Below are 19,202 nucleotides of genomic sequence, written 5' to 3' on the forward strand. Positions count from 1 at the left end.
CATCATAAAGGCTAGTGAATATCTAAATAAATTTGTTTTCTTACCCACTGACCAAATGCATCTTGAGCTAATTTTGTGTAAAGTACACTATCTCAACCTCGCGAGCCAGGGCGAATCGTTGGCGGTCAGGCGGCAAAAGTGAGGGCGGGGATGGCCAGACGATTAGGCCCTGGTACAGGCCAGAAAAAATGTTCTGAATTCGTGAATTTTCTGATGGGCGAAATTTGGATGAGTTGAAGTTGATTCGTGATTGGAGAAACAACGAAACTCTCTGGAACGTACAGCGGTGCTCAGCAGTTGGTTGTTTGGGATAGGGTTTGACTTTCATGACGTTCATGTTATTCAATACTCAATCAAGTTTTTATGCAGATCCTGGCTTTTGAGTGCAAAAATAGCATTTGAAAGGTCAAAATTTAAATGGAAATGATGCAAGTAGGACGTAAGTTACAGGTATAATCTATTATTTTCTACTACAAATCATTTTTTTTCAAGATTTTTTTAGCCACAAATGTTTGCATTCAGTTCTCAAAACTTCAGCTGTAGAGTCCCAACCCCCTGTCCTTTTTTTAGATTTGAGCCAGAAATAGTTCTTATTTTGCAAATATCCATTTACACATCTATTGTCCAGTAAGTTATACAAAATGAAGGAACACATCAGTTGCCAGCTCAGTTTAAATTCAACTCTCTGTGTGTCAAGACAAGCAAGAAAAGAAAGAAGTTAATTCATTGTTTAAAAAATTTGAATAAGTACAGATCAAATAATTGAATATAAACATGTAGTTTTGAATTTATGTTTTTTGGATGGCATCTACTGTGGCTGTGAAAAAAGATACGCCAACCAAGACATATGCAAGAAGTGCAGATCCAAAAAGCAAAGATGGTTGTAGATTATGTGGAGAGACAAAGTCACGGTATCAAAAGATTTTTTCCAAAATAGGACAGCACGAAAAGAATCTAGAATTCAAAATTGAGCAATGTTGTGGTGTTGTTGTAAAAAGTGATGATGAATTACCTGACAAAATTTGTACTGTCTGTGAAACCTCTCTTGAAAGAGCCTTTATTTTCAGAACAAAATGCCAAAAAGTTAACGATCAAAATCTCACTTCAACTAAGAGGTGTCTCAAACCAACAGATATTGTGTCATCGCCGTCTAGGAGACCAGCACCTAATAAAAAGCTAAAGTTTGATGAAAAAAGTTCTGATACTGATGATAATTTTGTAAGCATTGAAAATGCTATCTCAACAAAATTAATAGAGCTAGATTCCATTGATCCATGTCGTATTGCATCGTTAATTGTTGGTTCATGTAAAAACACGTTTTTGCAAATTCAAAGACTGATTGTGCAATCTATTCAAACTAAGCTCAATCATTTATGTAAGCGTTCAGGAAATGGATCTTATCTCTACAACAAGGATTTTGATTCTATAGCTACAACACAAATGAATGTTATTTTTGAAGAATTTTTGAATAACTTTCCATTCCTTGTGAAAGTTTTAACAGCAATGTCATCTAGAAAGTATGAGATTACAGAGGATTTGAAGCCAAAATTTGCACTTATATACAGCATTCTTTTAAGTTCAAGATGGCATGAACTTAGCTATTTTAAGCGTATCACCACTGTCTTGTTGATTGAAGGAGGATGTAGTAAAAAAGTAAGTTTTTTATCCATGGGAAGTAATTTTGTGCTGAACTAAATTTTTGCATTTTAGATATCAAATTGACATCAAGTTAAAAAAATTCCAAAGAAATTTAAAAAAGATTTCCAACTAATATTTCTAGAGCTCTCACTGTATGAGGAGGAATTCAAAAATAAATTTCAGTAAAAGATGAATTCTTGCTATAAGATTACTTTTCACCTATGTACTTTGTATTTCAAGACTTTTTTTTCTGCTGTGAAATTTTATCATCAAAAATCTACTACCAGGGTGATTTTATGATTTTTTGGTGATCTTTTTTTATTTTCACTTTTCTTTTACGTTCAACTCTTTTTAATGAAATTTTTTGTGATTTTTGGTTATTTTGGTAATTTTTTCAAGGGCTTGTCAGATTTTTTAGTACCTCACCCCTCGAAAGTGGATAGCATCTTCTGTAAACAGAAAAGGGAAAAATAGAAAGTCTCAGTGTTTTAAATTTGATTATTTTTAGCTCCAACAAAGACTGAACCGAATGGGGGTTTGTCTTTCCTACTCTACCAGAGACACTCTTTTAAATGCTATCGGTAGCCATTTTATGGATAAAGCTGTTGTACTACTGAAAAAAGGTGCAACCCTTCGGGGCACTGGTGATAACTGGGACCTTAAAATCAAAATGGACCATATGCGAAAAGCAATTCAAAATAAAGATTTGCACCTATTTGCCTCCAACCTAGTGGCAAACCGTTTGGACTTTAAAGACCTTCCAAACGCCAAACCTATTGGAAAGATAAGTGAATTGAAGACTTCTCAGCTACTTCCAAATGTAAATGAGTGGAAATCTTACGTCTCATCTGTAAAGGTGTTGATTGCTCGCATTTTGTTTGAATTTTTTCCTGAATTCAAAATTTTTTCATCTTTTTATCCTGATCACATTGAACATAAATTTTCTGATGTCATGAAATGTAAATCCGTAACAGCCACACTTCCTATAATTGATGCAGATGAGGCTAAATATCAAGACTGTGTCAAAATTTTACGTACATATGAGAAATGGATTTGGGAGTTGTATGACAAGGCTGGTTTAGCTCCTCCTGAAATCCCAGATATTGTTGTTGATGTTGTTCCTGAGAGCAATCAGGCTGATCCTGGTCAACCCATGGCACAAGTAGTGTTTACCAGTAATGACCCCATGAAAGACAATAAGATTGTATTTGCAGGGGATCAGCTTTCCAGGATTCGTTTTTCTGGAGCGAAAGATCTCCTCCAAGGGTGTCACACCCCAACAGATCGCCTGGAACATTGCTCACCTTTCAAGCCAGTTATGTGGCACACCAAAGCGTCTCTTTTACAATACTGTTTCAACTTATTGTACGTTCCAGAATCAGTAAATGAAAAAGGAACTCTTAAATTTTTTCGGGAAAAACTAAACCGCAAAAATGTCACTCCAAAGAAAGTTGTTGACAGCTACGAGGGATGTGAAGAATTCTTTATTAGTGTCGGAAAGGGTTATATTGTGGCTGCTGCTCTAAATTTATTTGGAATATCCAACATGAATGAGAAGCCAGCAGATTTTCCAGATGAAAAAGCATCAGATGATGTCAAAAAGGAATACTTTAATGGCTACTTAGAACAATTTGTCAGAAAGTTTGTTATACAGAGCGACTACGATAACAATAGTTCAGATGATTTCAAACAAAATTATGGATTAATGATTATTTTTTTAACAGTTTTGCTTTTACAGATGAAGGACACTGCTGCTGAAGCTGATGGTGATCGTAACCTCATAAATCAAAAAATTTTACTTGTTGTCTTCAAAGCTCTTAATAGTCGTAGTAAATATGCTGTTGAAATGTTCACCTCTATTGCACAAATAGAGTGCACACTAACCCCAAGGCTATCTCAAGAATTTAAGTGGGGCTTCTTCTTAAACTGGCGAGGGGGGAAAGGAAACAATATTGAGGATGATCTTGCACAAGAAATTTGCAATCGAATGAGTAAAAAAATAGTAAAACGCATGGGGGCAAATAAAAGCCTGAAGTCTATTGAAAAGATTTGCAAGGCAACAAACGGTATAAAAGATATAGTGGAGAGTTTTGATCAAGAGATATCTGTTGAGCATGGTTCCTCTCATCATACCACGAGAGACTCATTAGAAGATGAAAAAGAAATCATATCAGATATTTTGGAAATTTCACCTTTCACTTACACTGGACCAAGAGCTCATGAAAACTTTCCTGACATAAAAAGAGTACCCCAAAGATATTTAAATTATGTTGAATTTGCCAAGTGGGTTGAAGATAAAAAGAAAGAATGGTCATCTATTCCAGACATGTTAGCCAATTTTGAGGAGTAAGACTAGTATTATAAAAATACAATAGTGTATTATATTGGAATTTTTTTTAATTTCTATCTCTTTTCCTTAATGCTTCTAATTACTAAGTTAAAGAACTGAATGCAAACATTTGTTATTAATGGTTACTTTGATTAAAAATGGTCATTGTATAGATGTGGTACCTTAAGTGGATTAATTTTCGTGTGGACAAAATTTCGCGAATGGAAGATTGAAAATTTTCGCGTGGACTAAATTTCGCGATTTGGCCTGTTTTTTACCTAATTTCTTTCATTTACCTCTAGGGGTTTTGGCAAAAATTGCAATTCTAAAAATTTCGCGAAATTGGCCAAAATACGCGAAAATCGCGAAAATTAATCCACGCGAAAATTAATCCACTTAAGGTATTTTTCTCATAACATGTTGATTGTTAGAAAATTATTCAATTTGCTAGTCTTCAATAAAATTGGAACCTCAGGCTTTTTTGTTGTGTAGAGGGTTGAAAATCCACAAAATAATATGCAAATGCTTGACTTATGGGAACTATTTTATGTGGGAACTAGTATTTTGTGGTGATCAATTTGAGATTTTTTGTGGACCTTAATTTTGCAGATACTAGACTTTCTAGATAATTTGAGCCATTCTGTAAACAAATAGCTATTACATTTGTAATTTAAAAATTTTTACGAGAACTCAATTCAGTAGTTTGGGGTCAAATGCGCAAAAATTGCAAAATTGAGTTTCTGCAAAAACTGGTTTCCATAAGGTAGAAACACTAGTAACATTATGTATGTGAAAACTACTTTCCTTTCTCTAATTATTGCATGTGAATTTGTGGATTTTTCCTTCTGCAAATTTTGTGTCAATTTCACTGATTTTCAAAAATGTCCCTGCTTTATCCCAAAAAATAGGTTGTGTGTAACTTTGAAAATAGTCAAAATAATTATTTTAATGTGACTATCTTTATTTGAATGTTTGTTAGATATTCATATATAAAAATTTAATTTAGATATGTATACCGTAAGGGAACTAATTTTCGTGGGAATTACTTTTTGCTTTTTTCCTGGTTTTTCGGCAAAATTGCGAAAATTTGAACCCGCAAAATAATTTTTGCCAATATTATTGAGAAATTTGAAAAATCCCTAGCAAAATGAAAGGAATCTGCCCGAAAAGGGCAAAACTAGGAAATGCTAGAATTAAATTTTTATATATGGTAAGGTATATATTTTTTACTTGATTTTGCAAATTTCTGATTTTTGAAAGAATTTCAATCGTTTTGTACCGTTTCAAAAGCTACAAATTTATACTTTTTGTTTCTTCTAATTTCTGAAATTTTTTTCAGGGCTTTGATTTTGCGACATAGGACTAAAATCGTTTAAATCTGCTAAATTATTGTTTCAACTAATCAAAAGAATAAGTAAAATTATCATTTTCTAAATTATATATCAATTTCATAATAATCCATTTTAAAGAAAATTCTAACTCTAGTTTGATTTTCTTTTCATCTATTTTAAAATTTTCTTTTATTTATATTTGTATAATCATATGCCTGTTGTCATGTACAAGGTTCTCGATCCTAACAGGCGTTACGTGGAAGTCCACAAACTAAAAGTACATGAATTTTCTTTATTTTGCACCTTTCTTTTTCCCTGTAAGAAAGGAATGAGCAAAATATTGGATTTAATTTTCAGCTTCAAATTTTATATTTTCTTGTTCACAGATTGGCAAAAATATACATTCATGCAAGATACTAATGTATATTTTGATCATCCCCATATCATTGGATTTTATTTATCTTTCTAGCCTGGGTCTGGTTGACCATTTCCTGTCAAGGAAAAAGTAAAAGTTCAATTCTTTTAACAGTTTTTTATTTTATTTGAAATTCTAGTTTGCTTCCTGGTTTTTACCTGAACTGAGATAAAATTCACTTTGAAGGAAGAAATAAGAAAGCTAAGCCTGCATGACAGCAGAATTTTGTGAGATTGACTGGAAAATAACATGAGGATTCTGTATATTTGAAGGACTATTGCTTTGGAAGGATAGTGCTACAGTACTTTTGGAGAAGATCTAACCATATTTTTTGAAGGGAATTATTATTGCCTTTGAAGAAAATTCTGTTGTCCTTTGAGGAAAATAGTAGCATACAGGAGACTAGCTGATTGAATCATGAAAAATAGAGTTGATGTAGTTTAAAATTTGAAAGGGAAAGGTGTATGGAATAATGTGAATTCCCAGATTGGAAGTAAGAATGATTAGATATGAGTAAAAATAGCAAGTTGATCTCTTTCTTTTCCCACCAAGAGATAACTTTTAGTAAAGTGACAAAGATCAAAAATAGAATGTGGAGGCTTGATATATGTTTTATACATATGTCTTGCTCATGCGTCTACTTTTGAAAAACTATAGTATGTGTTATGAATGTATGAAAAGTAATAGATAATGAGTGATTACATATTTTGTGTGTCAGAAATGTGTCTAAATAAAAGGAATCTTGAGGTTGGACATTTTGCCTGATGGAGAGCTAAGAAGCCTCAAACCCTTTTACTGAATTTTTTAAATCTACAACGACTTAAAATTTCAAAATAAAACAATAATTTGTAGCCTTGGAAACTAAACTAACACTTTTCCTACTGTCATGTTTTCTATGAAACTTTCTTATCCCAACTCCTCATGAAGTATTAAAACTCAACAAGGAGAAATGATTAGAATGGTCATTTAAACAGACAAGTAGGATGCACTAAAACAATCCGAAAATTTTACTAGCCTTAAGAGGACAAAAGTTCTAGTTCTATTAATTAATCACATAATACGCAAACGTACATTATAATGATAAAAGGTATAACTCGTAATACAAAGCAATGATCTCATGTAACTTTAAATTTACCAAAAGTTTTTGTTAGAATACACAAAATAATGTCAAATCTAAAAATGATAATTTTCTGAAAATTAGTTATATGATAATACAATTGGTGCATATTTGTCAATTATTAATAAAAGTTCTTTTCTACACTCTCTATGAAAGACATCAAAATTATATAACAAATCTAGCTCTTCTAAAATATCAGCAACATTTTGAACTATCATACTTGAAATATCAGACTTGCTTGATTCCTGGTCTGGCATTTTCATATCAAAGTAAAAACCATTTTTGATTTCATTGTCAAATTTAGCAAAACATTTGTCAATTTCTTCTTTGAATACCTCAAGTGTTGACTCATCAGCAATTCTTTTTCTAATTTCCAACAATTCAAAATATGGGAAAACTGTATCAGGATTACAGGTTGAACAGCATCTTTCTTGTTTTGGACTGTAAAAATCAAAATAGTTTGTTAACACTTTTCTTAGACAGCCTTCTGATAAACAATAATCTCTCATGGCCTTTTCAGTATGGGTATTGGTAGCAATATCTGAGTTGTTGTAGAAAAGTGTTGCCCATGAATCACATTTTGTTCGTCCAGCCCTCCCGATCTCTTGGGTGTATGCTTCCATTGAAGAGGGAGGTCCAATATGGATGACATGGGAAATATTTGGTGCATCTACTCCCATACCTAATGCAGTTGTTGCAAATAAGACCCTAGTTCTAGAGTCTATTTCTTTAATCTCTTCTAAGATATAATTTTTCTCGCATGGAGGTGATGGTGAATGGAATTGATTGAAAAGTCTTGTTTTGCAGGATATTTCACCGTTGACATACTGATTCTCAGCCAAAATTTTATCGAAAAGAGAATATGCTTTTCCACAAAAGTCAAGTTTCATGTATATTACTGTCATTGGGAAATTTTCCTTCAAAATCAACAAATTTCTTGCTATTGGCTCAAGAATTTCAGCAATACCAACAAAACCGTATAAGGAAGGTTTTCTCTGGACTATTGATAAAAATATGTTTGGACGGTTAGGACTGACACAAACGATTTTCAAATCTTTCATACAGAGTGTTTCAGAAAAATGTTTTGTTTGGGACTTTGTAGCAGTTGCAGTTACAGCAAGGAATTGTAACTCAGGTATAAATGATTTGAGAACTGCTAAATCGCTGAAATCTGTACGAAATTCATTTCCCCAAATTTCAACACAGTGAGCCTCATCAATGGCACATGCAACAACACGTTCTTTAAAGATTGAAGATTTTAGCAATTCTCTTCCTTCAGTACTTAGAAAAGCTTCTGGGTGTCCAAATAAAATGTCAATTTCACCTGATTTTATAATGTCTGGTATTTTTGACAACTGTTGCTTCTTCTTGTCCTTAGCCTTTCCATCTTTTTGTAAAAATAGTGATGGCAAAATATCATGGGGTTTGTCTATTAAAGAGTGTGGCAGCATCTCTGCCTTTATCCCTTTTGCTAAAAGCATGGAAACTTGGTCACGTATTATTGATGAAAGTGGACAAATTACTAAAACAATGTTGACTTCTTATTCTTCTTTTGCGGTAGAATCCATGGAAGGAGATGGAAGATCAGAGATTTACCATATCCAGTTGGAAGAACAGCAATGACATCATGACCTTTCAATAAGTACTCAAAGCATTGGATCTGCTTGGGTTTGAAACAAAAACTGGAAAATGATAAACATTCTTGAGATGACAAAATTGAGCCCAGCTTTTTAAAAACAAAAATTGGTCCATTGGCATTATCCATAATAGTACTGTTACCTTGTTCAATATTCAGCTCTCTGTCCTGTTTAACTAGCTACACACAACACACCTCTTGTTGTTTTTTCCCATCTTCTTCTTTCTTTATAAATCTACAAACTATTTTTACTTCGCTAGCTTTTTTTCTATTTTTAATGTTCTTTTTCACCTAACTAATCTACTTTAAACAGGTATAGCAGGTATATGCTACAAATATCTAAGCTATAAATTATCTAAATTTTGTATAAAAATATAAACAGGAAAGCCTTCTTCTTTCGATAGATCCCTATTGTAAATGGGTCAGTGGTGCAAGGCTGATTCTTCATTATTGTTTATTTTTTGACGAATCCGATCCGCTGACCTTTCACTGCAAAATCGAAAGTAGTTTTGAAATATGGCTAAAATCTGACTATTTCGCATCCCTTTATCCGACAATTTTCCCGCTAAAAATGCCGCGCTCTGATTGGTTAAAGAGCTGGCCTAGACCAGGGCCTAAGCGCCCATCTATAACGTCAAAAAGCTTATCGCCCTGGGTACGAGGTTGTACACTATCTTTGTTTGGATTTTCCCCAAGAGATTTTTCTACTTTCAAGCCAAGTTCATCCATGTGCGCTATAGAGCGTGATTTTCCAGCGATGGGTTTTACAGCTGACCAGGACTTTTGCGGAAGAATACAATGAAAACATCCATAAGTATGTGTACAGGAGCATTTTCCCAAAACCTCTTTAACAAAAGAAAGATCTGCAACAAATATAAGCACAACGTTGAAAACTTCTTCAGTTGAGCCATGATTGATAGTGACACTATTTTTTACAAGATCAGTCATCTCATCATAATGAGCCTTGCAATGAATTTTGAGGGTGCGACGAGACTCACTTCCTCGCCATAGGGTAGTGATAAACTGTCCATAAGGACCAGAGGCAAGATCTATCAAATTTAAGATACAAAATGATGTCTGTTCCGTTGGGTATCGTCCAACACTCCTGAAGTTGTCACCAGTCTCTCTAAGAATCAAAGTTCTTCTCGTTGGGTCAAAATTTTTATACAGCTCGCCGTCTTTTGATTTGAGAAAATAAGAGAGCCTGCTGTTTCTCTCTTCAGAGAGAAATTGCATCTTTCCAGCATACTCTGGACACTTAAAAACATACTGAAGAGTTTCTCTAGCTGTAGAGCCAAAACCCATACATTGGCAAGAATCATCGTTACTATGATGCAAAGGCATAATGTTACCAACATCCAGTCTTTTACAATATGATTTCAGTTCAACATAGGGAGGAATGTTTATGTTATTGTGTTTGAGGGATTCTCTCAGTTCAATGTAGGCTCTCTGGGACATTTCATTTTTCCCCATCATTATTCTTGCTGTCTCCTGACATGATAATGATACTGGTCGTTGAACAACTTTCAACTTTCTAAAAAGCTTCCGCATACTTTCATCAGACGTTTTGTCTATTGCATTATTGATGACATCGAAAAATTCTTCGTAAAGATACGACACGAAACCTTAAATGAAAATGAAAAACTAATCGTTTGGCGTAACACTATATATTTTTACACTAACAACTTTTCAAAACAATTCTGATTGTAATTTTCAGTCCATGTACAAGATATTGATGAGACACAAGTTGTGAAAAAACTTTCTAGAAAATACTACTAGACATAGATCAAACCAAAATAGACAACCATTTGATTAATATTATATTTGTTGAGTTGTAATATTACATACTGTAAATTCACAACTTTGTGCATTCACAAACATTAGCTCCTGTTCTGATGTAGGCTGATGTAGCTTATAGCAAAAAAAAAAAGAATCATACATACTAGCAACATCGCCAAATGATGCATACTGCACAAGTTTGTGAATAGTTTCGTTACGTGCTTTTATTGCCTTTGGACACAGGTTGCTCGTAGGTCCAGCATTTCTTCTCCTAATTTGGTAAGCATCATTAAGAACTGATATCTCTGAGTAGTCATTAACATTGTCTAACTCTTCTGATGGATCATTGGGTATCTTTGGTGGCTTACTCGTAATATCTATCACTTCAGAACGGTCCAGACCAAAAAACTCAACACCTGACCAATTCTTTCTTTTGTTGATTTTCAATTCTGAAAATACTTCTCCAACAACTATCCCTATGTCCTTATTGGAAACGTTAATTATCGGCTCTGATTTTGTGAACCCTTTGAAAATTGGACCATCATCACCTCTTTCAATACACAAATGAACGTCAATATACATAGACGAATTTGGAAGTTGCATTTGCCGAATTATTTCATATCCCGGTTGCAGTCGACAAGAAACATTGCAAATTTTTCGTTCATATCCTGGATCATAAAATGGGATACCAGTACTCACTACTCTTTTGAATGTAGATTTCCGAACATGGACAGGTATAAAGTTGTCAGAATCCTTATCAGCAAACAGAGTATTCATTGTCAAATTATTACATTTTGAATCTTTAGTAGAAAGTCCAAAAAATCTCTGTCCATTTAGCTTTCCTTTAATCTGCACTTTTAATTTCTGTAAGACACTTCGGTAAACTGTTGTAGGATTTTTACTCATCAACCTCACTGGCCCATCTTTGTCTTCATAAACAGTTTCAAACATGGGATTTCCTCTTTCACTTTTGAAAATCCTGTTTCTCAATTCATAGGTAATGTCGCCAACCTTCATACTTCTCTTACAGCAATAACCATCCCTATAGACCAATCCGTTAGGTGTTCTCCACAAATCAACAATATTCAAATCTTTAATTTCTAACCAATATTTATGATTCCATCCCAGCTTTGCTCCATTTTTCTTTACAACTAATAACTTCTCCACTAAAAAAGGCAAGTTTTTAACAATATAACAAGCATAAAATCGCCACCAGGCAAGCAAAAAGTTGAAATTGAAATCCGCCATTATGGAAAGAATTGAAAGCAAAACAGTCGAAAAAATAATCTACAGAACAAAAAAGTATGGAAATGAGTCTGACCAGAACATTAACCTATGAGTATATTTTATGGTAGAGGAAATGAGCTAAAATAGCATTTTATGAAAGGTTGAAAGATTACTAGTTCCTGTACAACCAAATTCTTGATCCTGAACCATCCCACTTTTGATAAAACAACGCTTGAAGTGAAAGTCCCCCGAAGGGATACACCAATCCCCCGAAGGGATACACGAAGTTCAAACATCAAAAAAAATTGTTTCACAGTCTTTTCCAGCGCCATTCTTTTCCAATCGAAGCTTCTTTGCAATATTTATCAAAACAAACCAAAATATGCAGGGTCAGCAATAACTTTCAGCCAATTAGAGGGTAGCAAAGTTAGACAGATGACTCCGAAACATAAAAACGCGCGAAACAAACTTCCACGCCCTAGGCGGAAGGCGTGAGCGGCGAAATCGCCGTGTCCAAAGAAAATGGGACTGATCCGTTTCTGAACCGGCCATCATGCCTGTAAATTGAAAGAAGTGATATGTAAGACGAAACTTGTATATGTGCGATGCTTTACTTGTTAAGATTTCATGAGGGCTCCAATTGTTAGAAGGGTATACCAAAAACTAATAAAACTTTCGGCAGCTATAGTTTGGCGTTTTAGGTGTTAAGCCCTGAATTAACTTTCGAAATGCATTTTGCATTAGAAAATTAATAAAAGGCAGATACTGGTCCCCACAAAAATTTGTTTACATACCATAATAGTTACTTCTACGGACAGAAATCTCTGAAGTGTAAACATAGTTGGTCGACAGTTTATACTCCTCTTCCTGCCTGCGCTGCCACTCCTAAAATCCAGGAACGGAAATTTCTCCTGATGTCTTTCTTGCAGATATCCAACCTCGTATTATCGGCTTTTTGATTCTTACTGATAGCGCTAGATAATACCCTGGCATTGGCTGGTTTTCGAACGCGAAAGATTACGTAATTCAAAAACAAAACGTCAGATTTCATTCGTTCTTCTTTTTTGAAGTCGTTGCATTGCAGTCTAACTTTGTAACGTCAGAACATTTTATGACGTATTGTTTTGAGAAGTTCCCCCTCTGAGAGGGGGAACTCGCATCAGCCAACACCAGGGTATTCTCTGGCGTCAATCAGTAACGTAAATAAAGCCTGGGATACACGGGGACGAGGTTGGCAGATATCTTGCTAGAATCTCATCAGTGAATTCGTAAAGTACAAGTTCGCTAAATCGCCATGCTTTATGGTGACACTTGCAAGCTTCCATCTAACAATTTAACAAGACAGTTACTGTTATATAAATTCTTTTGGTTAATCAACAAACAATCATTCTATTTTTAGTAATTCTTTACCAGGAAAGTAGGACATATATGATAATATTTACGTAATTTGAAGAAATTTGACACCGAAGAAATCACATACCATTTTCTGTGCAGCAGTCAAATTCTAATCACTTGGGCTTTAGATGCTCTTCGAATTGCAGGATGGAGTTCTCGACACGAGTGATTCTTTGATCTTAGAACATCATTGATGTGAAAAACTCCCAAAAAATATTTATTCCATCAAAAGATGTAGTCCATAATTTATCAATGACTGACTTCAAAAAAGAACCAAAAAGAGCCCTTTTTTAAGTCAACCAGGGCAAAGTTTTAAGCTGTATTTTTTGATTGAATGAATATTTTTTTATTTTATTTTGCATTTATGACGTTTTAAGATTGAAGAGTCTCTGATACAAAAATGGAGATCATAGCATTATTCTACAAGAAGTTGATTTTCTTCTCCTTCATTTTTCATCTTCGTTTTTCCATTTTTCCATTTTTTCTCTTTGTTGATAATGCTCCACTCCGGATTATCTTTTTAGCGAGCACAAAACCGCTAACTAATTCAAAATATATCAAAAGTTATTGAGGTTTGAAAAAACACTGTCAGCTAATTTGAAATAGACTTTAATATATTTTAATAATATCAGGGTGAAAATTGCGAAGTCGTAAGAATACCCTCGAGGGTGAATAACACAGAATTTGATAAGAATACAGTCCTTTTGTATTTGGCTAACAGAAAAACTGCTTACTTTGTTAGAGATAAATTGAAAGCTTTGAGGAAGAAATGTAATTTTAACTCAAATGTTCACTCAAAAGTCCAAAACTCTCAAATTGGTACTCTCGGGTACCTAATAGCTTCCCATCGCTTATTAATTTTTCGAAAATTTTCCACCCAGAACCTTCTTATTCCAACTCCCCCTCCGCTCATTGATTTTTTGGGAAATTTCCCTCTTTTGTCTTTATTCTGCAGTATTAGCCTCCTTTTTGAAAAACTTTTCACCCAGGAGATTTTTATTCCAACCCCCTCCCAGCTATTAGGTACCCGAGAGTTATTTCTCATGTTTGTAAAAAGTCAGGTTTAAAAAAGTAAGAAAGCGCTAAGAATATTTCACCCTCAACTTTGGCACTTTCTTAAAAATACTTAAAATCGTTGAATCCTTCATTGCCCTTATGCACTTTTTTTCTGGAAAATCCCATTTCGCATATATATTTCCCATATATCAAAAGAAAGATAATTTCAATACGGACAAGAAAATTGCCTATAAAGAAACCTGAAAATCATCTCACAAAGATTTATGAGGCATTAAAGTGGGTACATTATCAATAAAAAATAAAGGACAATCGGTCGATCGATTTTAGTTTCGTTTTTCAAGGACCTCGATCAAACAAATCAAAAATATTCCTATCATCGTAAAAGTCATTGAAGGTTTCGTTCTGATTTCCCTCTGTTGTTTCGCAAAGCTGGCATTATATGGACAGCTTTCATCGATATAACTCCGAGAGGACTATCTTCGATCCATGCATTGAGTAGCCTTGTCACCTTTGCCTGTACGTCCACTCGGTAACTTGAAAAGATTTTTTCGCCAATAAGCTATCTTCATAGTTCGAAATACCGTTTTTCAGTCAAAGTTTTTGCTGAATCCCGGAATCTTAAAAATTGAAAAAAGTAATAACACCGTCACAACGGTTTGTACAGGTTCAAATACCGGCATAAAGACAAAAAATAAGGCCAAATACCATCACTGTCTGATTTTAAAATACTGTTCTCCCATCTTTTTTTTCGTCGAATCCCGTAATACCGTAGTAAAAAAGGGCCAATCCCGTCACACCGTAAAAGTACAAACCCCCCTTTAAAAGACACCAACCAAAGTACGCACAACAACAGAACTAATAAACAGACAATCCACAAAATGTGTCCTGCCAAGCGATTTTCATAACACCTGATTTAAACGGGAGGTCGTCAGTAGTCCGACACTTTCTAGTCCGACAGTAAAAATGTCCGACGTTGGATTTGACGAATGTGTCAGTATTCCGACAATTAGTTTGTCCGACAACGAGTCAAAAAAAAAACATGCATGAATGTATGAAACGAAATATGAATCGCCGAAAAGGAGGCACATCTTTTATAAGCAACCACGTGCTTACAAAAATCCAAAGTTCCGACTTTGAGGTTGGGCCCCTAAGCTAAACCCAACTTTTCTTAAATTTTGGGAAGCTTCATAATTCTGAACCGGTTCTGAACATGCAAAAAGGGACCCTTAAAGGCGGTGCATTATTTTTGCTATAAATTATCTTTAAGCAAATTTGATTGGTCCTTTATTTCTAATTATGTCAAAATGCCAAAATGAACTTTCATTAGTATTATCTCAGTGAACAACCCTTATTCAACATTCGACACTCTAAAATCTTTCGTTTTCGGACAAAAGTGACATCGGAAAAAAAAGACTCCCAAATTCTAAATTTATTTTATAGATTCGGACTATTTTACTGTCGGACTGGAAAGTGTCGGACTAGTGACATGCACCCATTTAAACCGGTTATCAAAAAACCGATCTTTGCACCGGTTCACACATGTTCAGAGAAGTCAGAAGGAATTTAATTTTTTTAAAGATATGACAGGTAAGGTTATGTTTAATTTGCATTCCATCGTTGTTTCTTTCAAATCTTTTCTGTTTTGTTTGTGAAGGGTGATGAAATCTTTTATCAAACGCTCATAGATTAGCGTTCCCTTTTTTCTCAATTGAGTTTTCTTTGTGATTTGAAGAGAGAGAGAGTTGTTTCATAAATTCTAAATAATTTGAATAAATGGTATAGTGAGAGCTACAGATCGAATCTGTGTTTGGCTTGACGCACCAATCTTTTTTACTAAATAAAGACACAGCCTGTCTATATGCAACATCTTTTCTTGAATTCAATAGAAAAATGTGTTAACACACATTTGAGTATTATACATGCGATATAATAGATTATTTGAAAGGAAAGAAAAAGATTGTCGTTTAGGTGATATCATGACGACGAGCTATTGAACTAATGACTATAGCCAAAAATTTTTTGATGGTAACATTCTTTTTAACAGTTGTACGGACAATGAGTCCTAGCAGCTATTACATGTTTTTTTTTATAAGCATATCAAAATCAGGCTCAGAGATGCGTAGGTCAAGAGCTTGATAAGGCTGAAAAATGCTTGAGGGATGCTTGTATCCTAATACTGTTTATATACTGCTATACTACGATAATACTGCTTATATCCATACTACAAAGTAGCTTATACTTTTTTCATAGGCTCGAGGTAATGCTTTAGCATATGCTTAATTTTTCCCCATAAGGCTATATGCTTACAAGTGCAATGCTTATAAAAAAAAACATGTAATGCAAAAATATAGATAGATATATAGATAGATAGATAATAAATTAATGTTCTTTCTACTTCAAAATTATAATATGGAATTTGAAACTCCATACATATAATCATGCAAGTAGAAATTTTATTTATTTGAAAAATTTATAAATAGAAATAAATAATAAGGTTAATAAAATACAACTAGCCGGTACCCGGCGTCGCACGCCGGTTTAGCTGTTTGCTGAACGCAAGTCCTTTGAGATGTTGGGAAGGCACTCAGGCACGGATTTTTCACTTATATCCTTAGGATCCTTAGGGTCCTCAGGCTTTTAGAGGATATCCTCAGGATCCTCTCTTTTGCCTTGGATACGGCTTGATAAAACATCAATATTTTAATTTCCCAAGGATCCTTAGCTAACTCAGGATCCTCCTTTTTTATCTCTTCTTCTCAAAATATGAACCTTAGGATCCTTAGGGTCCTCAGGATATTGCGAGGATATCCTCAGGATCCTCAAAAATTTATTTTACGTCAATTATTTTTCATTAAAGAAAGTGATCCTTAGGATCCTTAGGATCCTCAGGCTTTCCCAAGGATATCCTCAGGATCCTCAAAAAAGTTTTTGACGTCAATTATTTCCCAACTCAATATTTGGAAGTCGTGCTAATGTAACAAAACTTTCTAACGATATTCTTAATGTAGAATCATTTTTTCATTATAAAAAGATATTATAAAAATGAGGATCAATCTAGATCTTTTTATCATAATTTGTGACATCTTCAAAAGCGTCCCGTATAGGACTCCGAAGAGACTTGAAATCATCAAAAGTTTGGTTGCTGAGCTTATCGAAGAATTCAACGGAGATTGCCAGTATTCGACGGAAAGCATAATAGTTTACATTTACCAAGATGAAAAACAATTGAATAACTCATTTCACATCAACGACATTGGGAGCATGGCAGAACATATGAATCGTTTTACAAATATGGATTCGTGCAAACATAATTCCTTGCACAGAGTTTTGTTGCCGACTTCACTATTTTGCTGTGATAAATTAATAAAGATCGAAGGAAGAAAATTTGCACACATTAATGTTTATACCGAAAATGGATTACAAACTGGTAGAAGCTATCATGGTAACTGTGGAAAGTGTGGAAATTCTTTTTATTATGGATTTAATGAACATAAGAAAAACAAAACGAGACACTTCGATTCTATAAATGCCTTAGATTACATATTTTTTAAATTTGGGCATGCTTTTTCAAAGACGCTCATGAACAATATTGATTTGCAAATGTGCATAGGAGTTGTATCTTTCGAAAGCGCTACTGAGATATACAACAACATATGGAAAACATCTCTTAATAAACGTCAACTTGAGGAGGCTTGGTTCATTTTCAAAATATTACATCATGTCACAACGTTTAACCCTTGGCCGCGGAATGAAAATTCTGATATTGATATTGAATTATTATGTGATCAAGTTTACCAAAAGGTCCGAGAAAATATAGACAACAAATGGCTAGATCATAAATGTAACGAGCAAGGATGTAGAAATCGTTTTGTTGTTATAGACGGCAACGAAAAACTGTTTCGATCCATTTGTTCTGTTGAAAAGAGTAGAATCATTGGATCAATAGGAAATGTTAACACATATGATGTCTGCATTAGAAATCCTGTTCGGAGAAATCAGCATGTGAATGCGTCGAAATTTTGCAAGTTTCATTCTGATGGAAAGTCAAATTCTACAAAAGAAATATTGGACTTGAGACCAATTACGAGAAGCTTTAGTAAGAAAATTCCTCCTAAGGTCACTTCTGGCATGGGTTGTAAAGTAGATGAGAATGTGGATCGTTTCTACACCCGTACTGCAGGTATGTTTTACATTTTCCGATCGTGTGGAATGCGCTTGTCTCACTATGAAATGTACACGGCCGAGAGTTTGAGTTCCGTCTTTCTGTGGCTTGTAGATGTTTTTGGACAAATTCCATAATTTCCCGAAATTCCTGTCGAAATGCCGTCTGGTTCTTCTCTAAAACAACTAGTACCAAATGGTGATAACATGAATATGGACTTCCTTGTCCAACACAACAAGACTGTGTCAAACGAATTTGCAAAAAGGAACGTACTCCCTTATCAATAATTACAAAAGACAATATTTATCCCATAATAAACAATGAAAAAGGTGCAGATGTAGCTGATCGATTCGTGAATGGACTTTGTAAAGTTGGGCTTGGTACTATTATCGGTGATAAACAAAAAGTATTCAAGCGATTCCACCCTGATGATATAGAATGTCCTGATAAAGAAAATGTAAAGTCTAAATGGCAAAAACTTAACTTGTTTTAAATAGATAACATTATTTTTGATTTTTGAATTTTTGAATTTTGAAATTTTGAAACTATCTTGATCCTTTTTTAAGGTTTGGTTCGCCATAGTTTTTCCTCGGTTTTGACAGGCAGTTTATTATTATTAACTTTCTTGACTTCAAGTACTCCACGTCTTTTTTAGCGAAGTTTATGGGTATTTTTTGAATTAGGACTTTGTTGAATAATAATGTATTTTTATGGATTACAATTTAATAAATTTCGTTTGTAATTTGAATTATCTTTATTTAACTAACTGAAATTTTTTATTCTATCCTTTTTAAATAGCCTTTTTAAATGATGTTCATCATGATACAATAACCCTATAATACAATTTTGACATTTGAGTCTCTCATTTGTATCAGGAAAAAGGTCTTTCTTTTGGTAACCTTAACCTACTAATAATCTTTTACAACATTTTAAACTTTTGATTTTAACATGAAAATTCCTAATGTACGCATTATTCCATCTTAGGAAGATTTACGATATTTTGAGAGAAAAAAAAGAAAAAAAGTGAGGATCCTCAGGTTATCCTCGCAAAAGCCTGAGGACCCAATGGATCCTAGGTTCATATTTTGAGAAAAAAGAAATAGAAACGAGGATCCTCAGGATATCCTCGCAAAATCCTAACGACCCTAAAGGCCGG

At 34.1% G+C, this 19,202-nt stretch overlaps 1 protein-coding gene across 1 annotated transcript; it reads left to right on the forward strand.

Moving 5' to 3' along the window:
* Positions 1-801: 801 nt before the first annotated feature.
* LOC136804846 (uncharacterized) lies at positions 802-4,294 on the forward strand. The gene is made up of 2 exons (XM_067061366.1): positions 802-1,653; positions 2,147-4,294. Exons 1-2 carry the CDS (start codon positions 802-804, stop codon positions 3,986-3,988), a joined length of 2,694 nt encoding a protein of 897 aa, XP_066917467.1. The 3' UTR covers positions 3,989-4,294.
* Positions 4,295-19,202: the final 14,908 nt, after the last annotated feature.

Source organism: Clytia hemisphaerica, unplaced genomic scaffold, assembly GCF_902728285.1.
Source record: "Clytia hemisphaerica strain Z4C2 unplaced genomic scaffold, Clytia hemisphaerica genome assembly, whole genome shotgun sequence".
NCBI lineage: Eukaryota > Metazoa > Cnidaria > Hydrozoa > Leptothecata > Clytiidae > Clytia > Clytia hemisphaerica.